The 15,450-nt window shown below is 42.6% G+C and overlaps 1 protein-coding gene across 2 annotated transcripts; it reads right to left on the bottom strand.

The window, feature by feature from the left end:
- Positions 1 to 9,654: 9,654 nt before the first annotated feature.
- znf593 (zinc finger protein 593) lies at positions 9,655 to 15,197 on the bottom strand. Of its 2 annotated transcripts, none has more exons than XM_080211550.1 (4): positions 15,141 to 15,197; positions 12,963 to 13,175; positions 11,589 to 11,651; positions 9,655 to 10,019 (listed from the first exon to the last, which is right to left on the bottom strand). In XM_080211550.1, exons 2-4 carry the CDS (start codon positions 13,160 to 13,162, stop codon positions 9,887 to 9,889), a joined length of 396 nt encoding a protein of 131 aa, XP_080067676.1. In that variant the 5' UTR covers positions 13,163 to 13,175; positions 15,141 to 15,197; the 3' UTR covers positions 9,655 to 9,886. The 2 variants fall into 2 exon arrangements, with proteins under 2 accessions (XP_080067676.1, XP_080067677.1); XM_080211551.1 differs by lacking the exon at positions 15,141 to 15,197 and adding an exon at positions 13,749 to 13,975.
- Positions 15,198 to 15,450: the final 253 nt, after the last annotated feature.

Below are 15,450 nucleotides of genomic sequence, written 5' to 3'. Positions count from 1 at the left end.
TTCAAATCCAACCAGTTTATTTGATAGTAAACCCACAAGCTTTCGGAAACGGTGTTCCTTCATCAGGTGCGTGGAAGGTTCTGATCAGAGAAGGGCATTGAATAGCAGGTTAGCTGTAAAGACTTGGCATTCTAATCAGTATTCTGTGAACTGTGTGTGTCGTTATACGCCCTTCTCTCATCAGAACCTTCCACACAACTGACAAAGGAACACCGTTTCTGAAAGCTTGTGAGATTATTATCAAATAAACTGGTTGGACTTTAACCTGGTGTTGTGAGCCTTCTTACTGACAATTCCACCCAGACCCTATCCCCGAAACCCCATGTATTTACCCTGCTGATCCCCCTGACACTGAGTGTCAATTTAGCATGGCCAATCCACCTAACTCATACCTTTGGAATAGGAAGTTAAACATCAGGTTAAAGTCCTGCAGGTTTATTTGGAATCACGAGCTTTCGGAGCACAACCCTTAGGAAAGACTCACCTGAGAAAGGAGCCGTGCCCCAAAAGCTCGTGATTCCAAATAAACCTGTTGGATTTTAACCTGGCGTTGTGAGGCTTCTTACTGTGTGCAACCCAGTCCAACGCAGGCATCTCCACATCATCTTTGGAGTGTGGGAGGAAACCTGAGCGCCCGGAGGAAATCCACGCAGACATGGGGAGAATGTGTAAGCCCCACACAGTCACCCGAGGCTGAAATTGAACCCAGCTGCCTGGCATTGTGAGACAGCAGTGCTCACCACTGTACCACATGCCACTCCAACCTCTGTGGCAATCCTGGAGAAAATTTATCAGGACATTAAAAACAGATTGGTTTTCTTGATCATTCTCTTTGACCATTCCTCATAGCGAGGCATCATCCAATTGGCTAATGGGTCTTTTTGCTTTCCAATTCACTTAGGAAGGCAGCGCTTCACAAGGATGGATGCATTAGCCGAGTAATGGTTGGAATGTGGGGGCAAGTCATGTGATAAATAAATCTGTGATAAATAAATAAAGTTATGTGCAGCATGGCGTTACAGTGGTTAGCACTGATGCCCTCAGCACCAGGGGTCTTGGTTTGCTCCCATTTTGTACCTAACCCTTTCCTCTCTGTCATAAGCTGGACCATGATTTTATCTCCCTCTGCAGGTAACTTTGGATTCTCTCCTGCTGCCAATTTCATCCGATCTCTGCTGGGTGATTGTTTCCTTAAAGAATGTAATCGAGTGATCAAGCCCTTCATACACTGAAATACTGCTCTTTTTCCAATACTTAATTCTTCCCCTCCTAGTATGACATCCTCTGGGTGATTCCTTTCTCTGCCTGTCACTAATTTAAATCCCATGATAGCGTGGCTCTCTGTCGTAATAATATTGCAGGCAAAGCCTGTACGTATGTTCCATTCATCTGGAATAATTTTGGCTGGAGTGTTTTTCAGTGTTCATTCTGCCATTCCTGAACTTTGTGGATGATAAGATATGTGAAATCTTTGTCTAATCCCAAACATCTTACAAACTTCCCTCCACACTCTTCCAGTAAAATGAGTTCCTCGATCTGAATCTAGTTGAAGTGGCATTTCCCACCCAGGTATGATTGCATTAGCTAGAATCAAGGCTACAGTTCTGGCAGTAACATCCTTGCATGGAAATGCTTCTACCTATTTGGTGAATTGATCAAGTTGTTGGTATACTAAGCATTGCAACTTTAATTCTCCCAGTGACTCCAGGTTATTCTATTGTTTGATCAACAGTTGGTAAATTCAAATCAGTTAGTGATATAGTTGCCCTCGTATCAATTAACTTAATACAATTGTGTCCTTCTAGCACTGTCTCTATATACATCTGGAAATCCATATCACCATCAGACTCTAGGGGCGCCAATTAGCGTTTTGTAGTTTACAATTTACAAAGTTTCTCTGCTATGAAACTGACTTCTATAACATAATAAAACCTTTGAAACAGAAATCAAATCTTTCAACTTGATTTCAGGTAGTAACTTATTTTGATTATTCATTCTTCATCTCAAATAACATTGTTATATTAAAGTAGCTTGCTTTAACACATTCTTCCTATGTTAGTGATGTGGGCTTTTAATAGAGTCATAGAGGTTTACAACATGAAAACAGGCCTTTCAGCCCAACTTGTCCATGCCGTCCTTTCTTTAAAACCCCAAAGCTAATCCCAATTGCCCGCATTTGGCCCATATCCCTCTATTCCCATCTTATCCATGTAACTATCTAAATGCTTTTTAAAAGACAAAATTGTACCTGCCTCTACTACTACCTCTGGCAGCTTGTTCCAAACCCTCACCACCCTCTGTGTGAAACAATTGCCCCTCTGGACAAATTTGTATCTCTCCCCTCTCACCTTAAACCTATGCCCTTTTGTTTTAGACTCCCCTACATTTGGGAAAAGCTATTGACTATGTACCTTATCTTTGCCCCTCATTGTTTTATAGATCTCTATAAGTCACCCCTCAGCCTCTTACGCTCCAGGGGAAAAGTCCCTGTCTATCTAGGGTCTCTTTATAACTCAAACCATCAAGTCCCGGTAGCATCCCAGTAAATTTTTTCTGCACTCTTTCTAATTTAATAATATTCTTTTTATAATAGGATGACCAGAACTACACACAGTATTCCATGTGTGGCCTTACCAATGTCTTGTACAACTTCAACAAAACGTCCCAAGTCCCGTATTCAATGTTCTGACCCGATGAAACCAAGCATGCCGAATGTCTTCTTCACCACTCTGTCCACCTGTGACTCTACTTTCAAAGAGCTATGAACATGTACCCCTAGATCCCTTTGCTCTGTAACTCTCCCTAATGCCCTACCATTAACTGAGTAAGTCCTGCCCTGGTTCAATCTACCAAAATGCATCACCTCGCATTTGTTTAAATTAAACTCCATCTGCCATTCGTCAGCCCACTGACCCAGTTGTTCAAGATCCCATTGCAAACGGAGATAACTTTCTTCACTGTCCACTATGTCTATTAATCACCCTGTTTACTTCCTTCAATGTTTATTTATTCTGCTGAATTAATTCTCTTTTGAGCCCATTTTATATCTGTTGCTATTTCCAACTTTCCCATATTTAAAATTTATATCTAAATGTACTCTACGTTTTGGACTACTTATTTTATTCTCATGATAGGTTTGCTGATTTTAAACTTCCACTCCTCACAATCTAATCAAAATACTGTTATGTCATTGCCATTGTTGATTAGCCCTAAGTTAGTCGCCACCGTTTTTAAGAAATATCAAATCATGAAATTTCAAATTTACTGACGACACCATTGTGATCTCAAACAATGACGAGACAGAATACAGGAATGAGATAGAGAATCTGGTGAACTGGTGCGGCAACAATAATCTCTCCCTCAATGTCAACAAAACAAAGGTGATTGTCATCGACTTCAGGAAGCGTAAAGGAGAACATGCCTCTGTCTACATCAACGGGGATGAAGTAGAAATGATCGAGAGCTTCAAGTTTTTAGGTGTCCAGATCACCAACAACCTGTCCTGGTCCCCCCATGTCGACGTTATGGTTAATAAAGCCCACCAACGCCTTGATTTTCTCAGAAGGCTAAGGAGATTTGGCATGTCAGCTACGACTCTCACCAACTTTTACAGATGCACCATAAGAAAGCATTCTTTCTAGTTGTATCACAGCTTGGTATGGCTCCTGCTCTGCCCAAGACTGCAAGAAACTACAAATGTAGTCCAATCCACCATGCAAACCAGCCTCCCACCCATTGACTCTGTCTACACTTCCCACTGCCCTGGCAAAGCACCAGCATAATTAAGCACCCCACACACGCAGACATTCTCTCTTTCACCTTCTTCCATCGGGAAAAAGATACAAAAGTCTGAGGTCATGTACCAACTGACTCAAGAACAATTTCTTCCTTGCTGCCGTCAGACCTTTGAATGAACTTACCTTACATTAAGTTGATCTTTCTCTACATGCTAGCTATGACTGTAACACTACATTCTGCACTCTCTCCTTTCCTTCTCTATGAACAGTAAGCTTTGTCTGTACAGCGCGCAAGAAACAATACTTTTCACTGTATGTTAATACATGTGACAATAATAAATCAAATCAAATCAAACATCCAAAAGGGACAAGCGTAATCCTCACACATCCCAACCCACTTATTTTGTGTAATTTCCATGAAACGTTCCCCTCCCACTATATATTTTTGGAATTAACAATTCCTATTAATTCTGCAAAATTTTTAAAGACACAAAGATTCAATCCTGTATAGGACCAAATGGGTTAACTTTCTGCTTGTATGGTTTATATTTAAGCAGGGAGCTGCATCACAGTAAGGCTCGACTGTTGAAGGTGGGCAGATTTTCCTGCTACTGCACCTTAGCAGGACAGTTGCTTTCCTGTCTTTTCTTCCCCAAGTTTTAAACTCCAGATTGAATCTTCCCAGAAAAGCCAATACCTGATACTTTACTCTTAGACTAGGGTATTCCCTGGTAACTACATCACACAAATGAGGCAGTAAAAACCTGTGGATTTTTATTTTAGTGGCACCAAAGAGAAAAAAAAAACAAGATAAGTTGTCCATATTACATCTATATGTCAGGATATAGCACATCTCGTTTGATAGCATTTCACTTCAGAAGCTATTCCCTGTATGAACTGAAAACCGACAAGACACATAATGGCATCAAGCAATCAAATGACTCCAAGCACAGTGTCCTACACAGTGACTCATGGAAGGACAGCTGGGATACTTGTCTCTGGCTCATTGTTTAATGGTGAACATAGGACTCAGGAATAGGAGTAGGTCACTTGTTCCTTTGAGCCTGCTTATTAGATAGACTTGATGGAGTGGATACCTTGAAGATGTTTCCTTTTGTGAGGAACCCTAAAACGAGGGGGCGCAGTTTAAGAATAAAAGGTCATTCTTTCAAAACGAGAGATGAGGAAAATTCTTTCCTCAAGTGGGTTATTTATCAATGGAATTCCCCAGAAGAAATGGAGGCTGGCACATTGACTTTCCTTAAGACTGAATTAGATAAATCTTTGAGATTCAATGGTTACTGGGGTAACTGCAGGATGAGGGGAGGAAGACAGGCAAGTGGAGTTGAGACCACAACCCAGGTCAGCCATGATCTTATAGTAGCAGGCTCAAAGGAACAAGCGACCTACTCCTATTCCTGAGTCCTACCTTCACCATTAAACAATGAGCCAGAGGCAAGTATCCCAGCTGTCCTTCCATGAGTCACTGTGTAGGACACTGTGCTTGGAGTCATTTGATTTCTTGACGCCATTATGTGTCTTGTCGGTTTTCAGTTCATACAGGGAATAGCTTCTGAAGTGAAATGCTATCAAACGAGATGTGCTATGTCCTTACATATAGATGTAATATGGACAACTTATCTTGTTTTTACTGCCTCATTTGTGTGATGTAGTTACCAGGGAATACCCCAGTCTAAGCGTAAAGTATCAGGTATTGGCTTTTCTGGGAAGATTCAATCTGGAGTTTAAAACTTGGGGAAGAAAAGACAGGAAAGCAACTGTCCTGCTAAGGTGCAATAGCAGGAAAATCTGCCCACCTTCAACAGCCGAGCCTTACTGTGATGCAGCTTGCTAACTTCCTGCTTAAATATAAACCATACAAGCACGGCATGGTGTCATGCGCAGTGAATGGGATAAATCACCTGTCGTTCTGGGTTTCATTTGGTATCATTGATTGAATCAAATAGTAACATTTGCTCCACACAGATGCCAGGCAACGATCATCACCAATAACAGTCACTCTATCCGCCGCCCTTTGCCATTCAATGGTGTGACCAGAAACTCAACTGGACCCACCACATAAACACAGTGGCTATAAGAGCAGGTCAGAGGCTATGGTGAGTAACTCATTTCTTGACTCCCTAAAGCCTGTCCACCATCTACAAGGCACAAGTCAGGAATGTGATGGAATACTCTCCACTTGCCTGGATGGGTGCAGCTCCAATACCACTCAAGAAACTTGACACCATCCAGGACAAAGCAACCCACTTAATTGGCACCACATCGACAAACATTCAATTCTTCCACCACCAATGCTCAGTAGCAGCAGTGTTTACTATCTACAAGATGCTCTACAGCAATTCACCAATGATCCTTAGACAGCACCTTCCAAACCCATGACCACTTCCATCTAGACGGACAAGGGTAGCAGATAAATGGGAACACCACCACCTGCAAGTTCCCCCCAAGCCACTTACCATCCTGACTTGGAAATATATCGCCGTTCCTTTGCAGTCGGTGGGTCAAAATCCTGGAATTCCCTCCCTAACAGCATTGTGGGTCAACTCACAGAACATGGACTGCAACGACTCAAGAAGGCAGCTCACCACCACCTTCTCAAGGGCAACTAGAGATGGACAATAAACGCTGGCCAGCCAGCGATGCCCATGTCCCACAAATGAATTTTTAAAAATCAAATATTTTACACTCATATGAACTGGCATCCAGGACCTCAGCTTACTGCCCACCCGAGAGCTTGCATTCTGATATGCAGCACGAATGATCAGTTTAGATTACATACTCATAACCTGCAGCGAGTTCTACAACCCAAAATCTTGAGTACTGTTTTTTTCTCTCAGCTATAGACCTAGCTCCTCCCATTAACCATATCATCACATGAACCTGCGTACCTAAATCCACCTTCCATTCCTTTAATCAAAATCTCAGGGGAAACTCCATCTATAAACAAAAAACCCATTAGCTCTATCCTAAGTAAACACTACGTAGCTAAAATGAGTAATTATCTACTCTCCCAACATTGGAGCTAAATGTTTTCCGGACACACCGACTGCTTACAGAAAAAAGCTGAATTTTAAACATTCCCTCAAACAGGTATGTATGTAATATTTTCATAGTACACTATTATCACGAAAGGGAACAATTTATACCGCATGAGAAAAAAACTGATGACTGGTTGACAAGTCTGCTGTGATTGACTGTTGAACTGTTGCCACGGCTCCTTGGTGCATTCACCATGGCAAAGTCTCACCCAATCAAATCCTTCATGCCAGTCTTGAGGAATTAAATTTGTTATTCCTCTTGAAATTTATCTTTCTTGAGTCTGTCCTGATATAAGAGGAAAAAGTTGTCTCTTTTTTCAGCAATACTCAGGTTCTACCAGAAGTCTATCTGTAAATCCAGAGGCTCAGATTTAGAAGTTAACAACATACCCAAGCTGATACTGAGGGCACGGATTAGGAAAAATTAGTGTCAATCGGGACCCTTTGCATAAAGAAAATAGGTATTTGGCAATTGTTTTCAATGCTAATAAGTGATGTTTGCTGTTTATTATTGTAAAGTGTCTAATAGTACTCAAAAAGAAAATCGTGCCAACAGTGTAAGATCTCACTGAAATATGAACATCGTACAGGCGGACACATTTTGCTCCCTAGTAAATATGTTAACAGCAGATGGAAAGTACAGCTCAGAAATAAGATGAAGGATTGGTATAGGCAAAAGTGCATTTCAAAAAATGAGAAGGATTATCAACTCAAAATTAGCCAGGAGAATCCTGGAATGCTACATCACTCCAATTCTGAGCGTTGGACAATCAGTGAAGCAATGCAGAGAATTGAAGTTACGGAGTTGTGGTTTTTGAGGTGAGTAACGTAGATATCGTGGACAAGTCACTCAACCAGTGAAGAGACGTGGGTAAAATCTGAGACCAAAGAAATTCTGCTGACCAAGATCGGCAAGAGACAGCAGATTTCGAAAGTCTGATGATAATGGGAAATATCAATGGTAAAAGAAGTCAGGGTGGAATGAGCATCTTTCTAAAGAGCTTTGCAAACTGGATACATCTACACCAGTGAAGGTAATCATGCCTCTCAAGCAAGACAAACATGGAGGTCAATGGTTCCCAATACCCCTTTAGGACATGGTACATGAAGAGGCTTGAAGGATCGTGAATAGATCCTCCACTATTTTTATCCTCCCATCAGCAACTGAGTACAAACGGCACAGTGGTTAACACTGCTGCCTCACAGCACCAGGGACCCAGGCCCAATCCTGGCCTTGATTGATTGCCTATGCAGTTTGTGGTAAAGACAATTGTTGCTGAGGTCTCCCTGCGTTTCCACTGGGTGCTCTGGTTTCCTCCCATAGTTTGAAGAGGTGGATTGGTGATGCTAAATTGCCTCTTAGAGTCCAGTGCTATAAGGGAGTGAGTTCCAGGATTTTTGACCCAGTGATGACAAAGGAACAGTACTGTGTTTTCAAGTCAGGACAGTGGGTGGTTTGGAGGGGAATCTCCAAGTGATGGTGTTCCCAGGTATCTGCTGCTCTTATCTTTCAAGATGGTAGCAGTTATGTGTTTGGAAGGTGCTACTTAAGGACCCTTGGTGAGTTTACATAGAACATAGAATCCCTACAGTCCAGAAGACCATTTGGCCAATCGAGTCTGCACTGACCACAACCCCACCCAGGCTCCATTCCTGTGACCCCACACATTTACTCTGCTAATCCCCCCAACATTATGGTCAATTTAACAAAGCTAATCAACCTAACCCAATTACTTTTGGACTATGGAAGGAAACCCACACAGACACAGGGAGAATGTGCAAACTCCACACTGACCCGAGGCCGGAATTGAACCTGGGACCCTGGTGCTGTGAGACAACAGTGCTAACCCTCTGCGCCACCTAATGAACAAAAGGAATACATAACTAATGTCTTATCTACTTCTCCCTTTCCCGGTTCGCGACTCCAGTTCCACACCCACCCACTATCATCATTATCCCCAAGTATCTTAAAGTAATACAAAAAAATTAAGAAACTTGGTCTTCATGCCAAAAACTGGTTTTGTGTCTGTTAAGCCAGGTCAAAACATCAATTAAAGTGAATCTTTTAGATGGTACACACACCATCACTGTGCTTTGGTGGTGGAGGGAGTGAATTTTTCTGGAAGAGGTGCCAGTCAAATAAGCTGCTTTGTCATGGATGGTATCAAGCCTCATGTTTTTGCAGTTGCACTTATGCAAGTGGATGGTATTCCATCATGCTCCTGTCTCGTAGATGGCGGACAGACTTTGGAGAAGCAGGCACTGTTACTTGCCCAAGGTTCCTCTGTCCTGTTCTTGTAGCTGCATTATTTACATTGGTGATCCAGTTCAGTTTCTATCATAACCTCTAGAATTTTGTTAGCGGAGGAATTCAGCAACGATAATGCCATTCCAGCTCTGTATTCTGTTTGATTGTTCTTTGCCATAACTGCTCTAAACCCAATATAGTGGATCACTGTTGCCCAAACGCTCCCCCACTGAAACACGGTCTACTGCATTCATCCAAACTAGGTCCAACATTGCTTCTTTCTTCACTGGGCTGGAAGCATTCTGATCAAGTTCTCCTGTATATATTTCAAAGATTTCTCTCCCTGCTTGCTCTTTATAGTATTTTCTCCACTCTACAAGTGCCTCCCTTTTTTCAGTATTTTGTTTTTTCTACATCTTACTAAAATTTGCTTACAGATTTGCTCCTTCTTCCCCTTTCTAAGTGGTAAATAAGTACACGTCCAGCAGCGTAACTTCTAATAAAAGAAAGCTCTGCTCCTGTTATCAATTGCCATTCATTCATTCCAAATGAACAGCATCTAGTTGGATTTCCAGCAACTTAAAAGATCAAAATAATCCATTTAAATTCTATTGCAATTTGTTTATTGCTGTGAGCAGTTTTTACAGCCCATACAAATACAATCCTATTAAAAGATGAAGTTACCAGTTTGAAGTGTATTTTTGAAGGCATGATGAACAGTTGTATGAATAAGATCAGAACCGATGACATTTTTCTGAGATGGTAAAAATTATGCAAACTCTGAACAATACTAGAAGAGCATTTTTGGAAAAGAGAATCTCATCTTTTTTTATAAGATCAAATTATGATATTTTCATTTCTTCCTCTATTGGCTGTGTCTCAACTTTGACTTTCTTTGCTGGTATATAGGAGCCCATTCCGGCTGCTCGCTCCGCTTCTTCCTGTGTGTATGGTTCCTCACTCAGCTGTTTTAGCCTAAAAAGTACAAAATCACAAACGCCACGGTGAGAATTCAATGGTTGATTTGAGAAGTGAGCAAAGATCGTGGGATGGCAACCTCCTCCTGTTTGATTAACGGGCTGCATTTCTTCCAGTTCAGGTATTATGTTCAACATCTTAAACAGATGCAGGCTTGTGGAGGAGAGCAGTGAGTTTAGCCAGTGAGTAACAGCTACAGACCAGTCTGTGCTCAGGCACTACAACAGGTCTCAGAAGAACCTAGATTTGAGAATGGAAAATTGGCCCAGCTTTCCATGATTGATCACTAACTGGCAATTGCTGTTAGATGGTGTACATCAGAGTCTGATTTTATTATTTCCTGATTTGTAGCCTTAAGAGTTCAAAAGCATGTCAGCATTCATTGTCAAGGATCCTCTGAATACATATTGAAGGGGACTGTATAATTGAGTTATGTTTCTCTCCCCCACATCCTATCACACTTCAGTGGTGAAGACGGGGGAACGAGAGAATAAGAAACAAGTGAACCAGCATTCTGATTCATGCTAACCAGCCACTGACACTTGATGAAAAGTGCACTTGCATAGTCAATGGGTCAGGAGGTCTTATGGTGTGCTAAGTAGTGTCCGTGCCTCTGAGTCAGCAGCTCTGGGTTTGCATCTCATCTTAGCTCTTGATGGCCAAGGAAGGTGCCTTCATAATACAACCAAACTACCTGTAAATCTTTCCATCACACACCAACTGTGGACAAGAGTGGGACACAGCCCTGATGCTCTTTTGCATGCCACAGCCTGGTGATGGAAAAGACATTGTCTCTACTATCGCTACCTAGAGCTCTAAAACAACATGCGTATAGCACCTTGAATTCTCAGTGATCTGTAACACAATACTTGGGGGTTTGAGGAATGGGAGAAATCTTTAGTAACATTATAGAAACTTTCGGCCAGTCTGTAATTCTCCTCAATTTACATAACCCACCAAGGCTTACAAACATAACTCAATTATACAGTGTTATGGATCAACAATGATCACCTGTGACCCTCTGGTACTTTATCCATCAGCACTAGTCACTGACTGTAATCAAAATGAAATTCAGTATCCTCAATCATGCTGATTTAACACAGTTTATGGCTTCATTTCAATAGGAGTCTAAAACTAGATGGCATAGGTTCAAAGTGAGAGGGCAGAGATACAAAAGTGTTCAGAGGGGCAATTTTTTCACACAGGGTGGTAAGTGTCTGGAATAAGCTGCCAGAGGTAGTAGTGGAGGCGGGTACAATTTTATCTTTTAAAAAGTGTTTAGATAGTTACATGGATAAGATGGATACAGGGGGATATGTGCCAAATGCTGGCAATTGGGATTAGTTTAGGGATTTAAAAAGAGCAGCATGGGCAAGTTGGGCTGAAGGGTTTGTTTCCATGCTGTAAACCTCTGATTGTGGGTCTTCTCTTTGGCACATGCTAAATAATACACATTCTGTAGAATGCCCAAAGATGTATAGAAAATTTTTTCATTCACTGTTTTTGTCTTTATAACGATGCAGCATTAATTAATTCTGGAGCGCATTTTAGAATAATTGACATTACCTTCGTTTGTGAACTTTTGTTTTAAAATGCTCTTTAAGGCTTCTCTGATCAATGAAGTACCGCCTGCAAATGAAGCAAAAGAAATAAAGTGACTAAAAAGAAAACGGAAGGACTGCAAATTCTGTGTAGTCACCTGTCAAACAATATTCATTCTTAAATTTATTCAGGGGATGTGAGCGTTTCTGGAAAGGCTGACTGCCCATCCATAATTGCCCTTTGACTTTTTGAACTGAACCGAGAGGCTCGCCAGTCCATTTCAGAGGGCAGTGAAAAATCAACTACATGGATGTGACTTTGCGATTCAAGGCAGTGGCTCACCACCACATTCTCCAGGACAATAAGGAATGGGTTACAATTGCTGGCCTTGCCAGCAACACACACATCCCATGAAAGAATTAAAAAGACTGAACTCTGAAAATATTTGTAAATGACTCTTTATAACTATATTTGGTCTGTAACAGATGTACAATTGTAGGTGGAACACCCTTGGTTCATCAGTATACACCCTCCACCCCACCCTACCCACCATCAGCTGGAATTCTTGTCCTTGTACAGTCCCTCTTTTTTGCAAACTGAGCTCAATTGTGTTCCCAGAAATTCCAAACTAAGGGACGTGGAGAAAGGGCAGTCAAGGCTCCTGAGCGCAATGCCAACATTCAATTTCAACAGGCCATAAGACCATTAAAAACACAAGAGCAGAATTAAGCTACTCAGGCCATCGAGTCTGCTCTGCCATTCAATCATGGCTGATATTTTTCTCATTCCCATTCTCCTGCCTTACTGAACAGCCCCTGATCCCCTTATTAATCAAGAACCTATCTCTGGACACTCAACGACCTGGCCTCTGCAGCCTTCTGTAGCAAAGAGTTCCACAGATTCACCACTCTCTGGCTGAAGAAATTCCTCCTCATCTGTTTTAAAGGATCGTCTCTTTAGTCTGAGGTTGTGCCCTCTGGTTCTAGTTTTTCCTGCTGATGGAAACATCCTTTCCATGTCCATTCTATCCAACCCCCGCAGTATCCTGTAAATTTCAATAAGATACCCCCTTCATCCTTCTAAACATCCAATGAGTACAGACCCAAAGTCCTCAGCCATTCCTCATATGACAAGCTTTTCATTTCAGGGATCATTCTTGTGAACCTCCTCTGGACCCTTTCCAAGGCCTTTCTTAGATATGGGGCCCACAACACTCCAAACGGGGTCTGACTAGAGCCTTATACAGCCTCAGAAGTACATCCCTTCTCTTGTATTCTAGCCCTCTTGACATGAATGCTAACATTGCATTTTGCCTTCCTAGCTGCCAAATGAACCAAAGGTGATAAACACTCCTTCCGAGGAATACAAATCGATCCAAGATGTAAGTTGTTCACTTACGCACAGTGTAAGCAATAGAACTGCGCATTTCCAATGGCATCATAATCAACTTCCTGGTGTAACAATTTGTCTGCATTTTCAGGTTTCATATCTTCATAAATCTGGTCTAAATCTTTTGTTCGTCTTTTTGTTTTCCATTGCTTTGATATGTTTTTCTTTTTGTCGCTGTTGTGATTGCGTATCCTCTTCGACCGAGTCATTTCTGCCAATGATCTTGGAACAAAAACCAATAGAAATAAATAAAGTTATTTACACACTTTAAAGACATTTTGGATTTGGTTTCTGCCAATAAATGTCACAAATAAAACACTCCACATCCTTACAATGGCAAAAAATGCTGGGAAAACTCAGCGGGTCTGGCGGCATCTGTGAAGGGAGAAACAGACCTAGCGCTCTGAGTCCAATGTGACTCTTCGGGTTCTGAGGAAGAGCTTTATTAAATGTGAAACATTAACTTTGTTTCTCTTTTCACATATGGCACCCACTGAATTTTTCCATCAGTTTCTGTTTTGATTTCAGATCTCTAGCACCTTCAGTATTTTGAGTCTGTACAATCACTGTTTTAAAAAAGCAAAATTCCTACACCTTTTCTGCAGGAGCATAAATTTCCGTTATTGACTCAGACCAGAATTCTGATGTTGAGTTATTTAACAACTGACCTGTCTTTGTGGCCTGAGTTAATAAGTTCAAGATTAGCAATAAAAGTTAAATTGTTACCTTCTTCAGCCTTCAATATTTAAATGCTAAATTAATTGTGTTTTAAGAGTTTTAAATTCAGGAGTTTACATATGGAAGCAGATGGTGGCACAGGGCTAATCCACAGACCTAGGCCAGTGATCTGGGGAATGAAATAAATCCCACCACGGTAGCTAGTGGAGTTAAAATTCATTTAATAAAATCTGAAATAGATTCACTTATTATTCATTATTATTGTCACAGGTAGGCTTACATTAACTCTGCAATGAAGTTACTGTGTAGATCCCCTAGTGGCCACACTCTGGTACCTGTTTGGTTAAACTGATGGAGAATTCTGCATAGCCAATGCACCTAACCAGCACATCTTTTGGACTGTGGGAGGAAACTAGAGCACCTGGAGGAAACCTACACAGACAGGGGGAGAACGTGCATATTCTGCATAGACAGTGACCCAAGGCCGGAATTGAACCCAGGTCCCCAGCGCTGAGAGGCAGCGGTGCTAACCACTGTGTCACCCATAAGCGACGGTGATCATGAAACTACATCGATCAACCTGAAAACCCATCTGGTTCACTCACGTACTTTAGGAACAAAATCTGCCACCCCTGACCTACATATGATTCCAGAGCCAGAGCAATATGACTGAGTTAAAGAAGCCACTGAGTTCAAGGGCAATTAGGGATAGGCACCAAATGCTGGCCTTGCCAACGACACCCACATTTCATGAAAGAGTAAAGACTAAAAAAAGTGTTTTAATGAGGATTTAACGTAAACATCAGTGGAAAACCGATCAACAATCCAATAGGAGGGGCAGCCCTAAGGTTAGCACTGCTGCCTCACAGGGAGCCAGGTTCAATTCCCAGGTTGGGTAACTATGTGGATTGCCTCCAGATGCTCCGGTTTCCTCCCAAAGTCCAAAGACGTGCGGGTTAGACGGATTGGCCGTGCTAAATTGCTCCTCAATGTCAGGGGGACTAGCTAGGGTAAACCCACAGGGTTATGGGGATAGGGTCTGAGTGGGATTGTGGTCACTACAGACTCGATGTAAGGATTCTATGATGAAGCCAAATTTCGGCCGCCGGTAACTTTGAAATGCGAATCCCTCTGTTCTTACACTCCACTGGAAGTTCCCCTCCGCTCCTCTGAGCCTCTCCCTCACAGACTCTCCCCCGGGCTCCCCAAATCTTCCTGAAGTGAGGGTCGCAGGCCCCATGCCGCCGGATTGCCGGGGAGGGTGGGCCTTGCTCGCTGGGCCTTGGGCAGAGTAAAAGCGGCCGGGGGGACAGGGGACGTGGGCACATTGCTGCCAGTGTCTGGCACAGAGACTTCATGAAGAGCGGCGGCGGTGAAGCACCCAGACCCCGCACAGCCAGGCCTCTGCATCCCGGGGGGAGGGAGGCGCTGAGCAATGTGCCGCTTCCCAGAGTCGAACAGCCGGGGTAAGAGGCGCGCCTCATTCCCATTCCCGGTCCCGATCCTCACCCGGGGCTTCGCCGCCTCCCGCCGGAAACAAAAGAACTGCTTCCGGGTTCAGCTCCTAGCCCCCCCCCCAGCCGGGGTCACAAGGGTCACAGAGAGTCACGTGCCCCTCCCTACCTGTTTGGCTGCAGTGATTTGACTGGAATCCCCAAAGAGCTGCAGAGGGATCCCCCACAGGGAGAACAGGACAAAGAGGGAATGTTCTCCTCTAAAATCTCCTGTTTATTACTGTTCCCCACACACCTGGTAAACATTTGATTTGATTTATTGTTGTCACACGCACGTTGGGCCTACCGTGAAAAGGCTAGGGATA

Source organism: Carcharhinus amblyrhynchos, chromosome 24 (assembly GCF_965287045.1).
Source record: "Carcharhinus amblyrhynchos chromosome 24, sCarAmb.v2.hapA, whole genome shotgun sequence".
In the NCBI taxonomy this organism is placed as follows: domain Eukaryota; kingdom Metazoa; phylum Chordata; class Chondrichthyes; order Carcharhiniformes; family Carcharhinidae; genus Carcharhinus; species Carcharhinus amblyrhynchos.
Note: the sequence above shows the minus strand (reverse complement) of the source record. Positions and strands in the feature narration are given on the sequence as shown.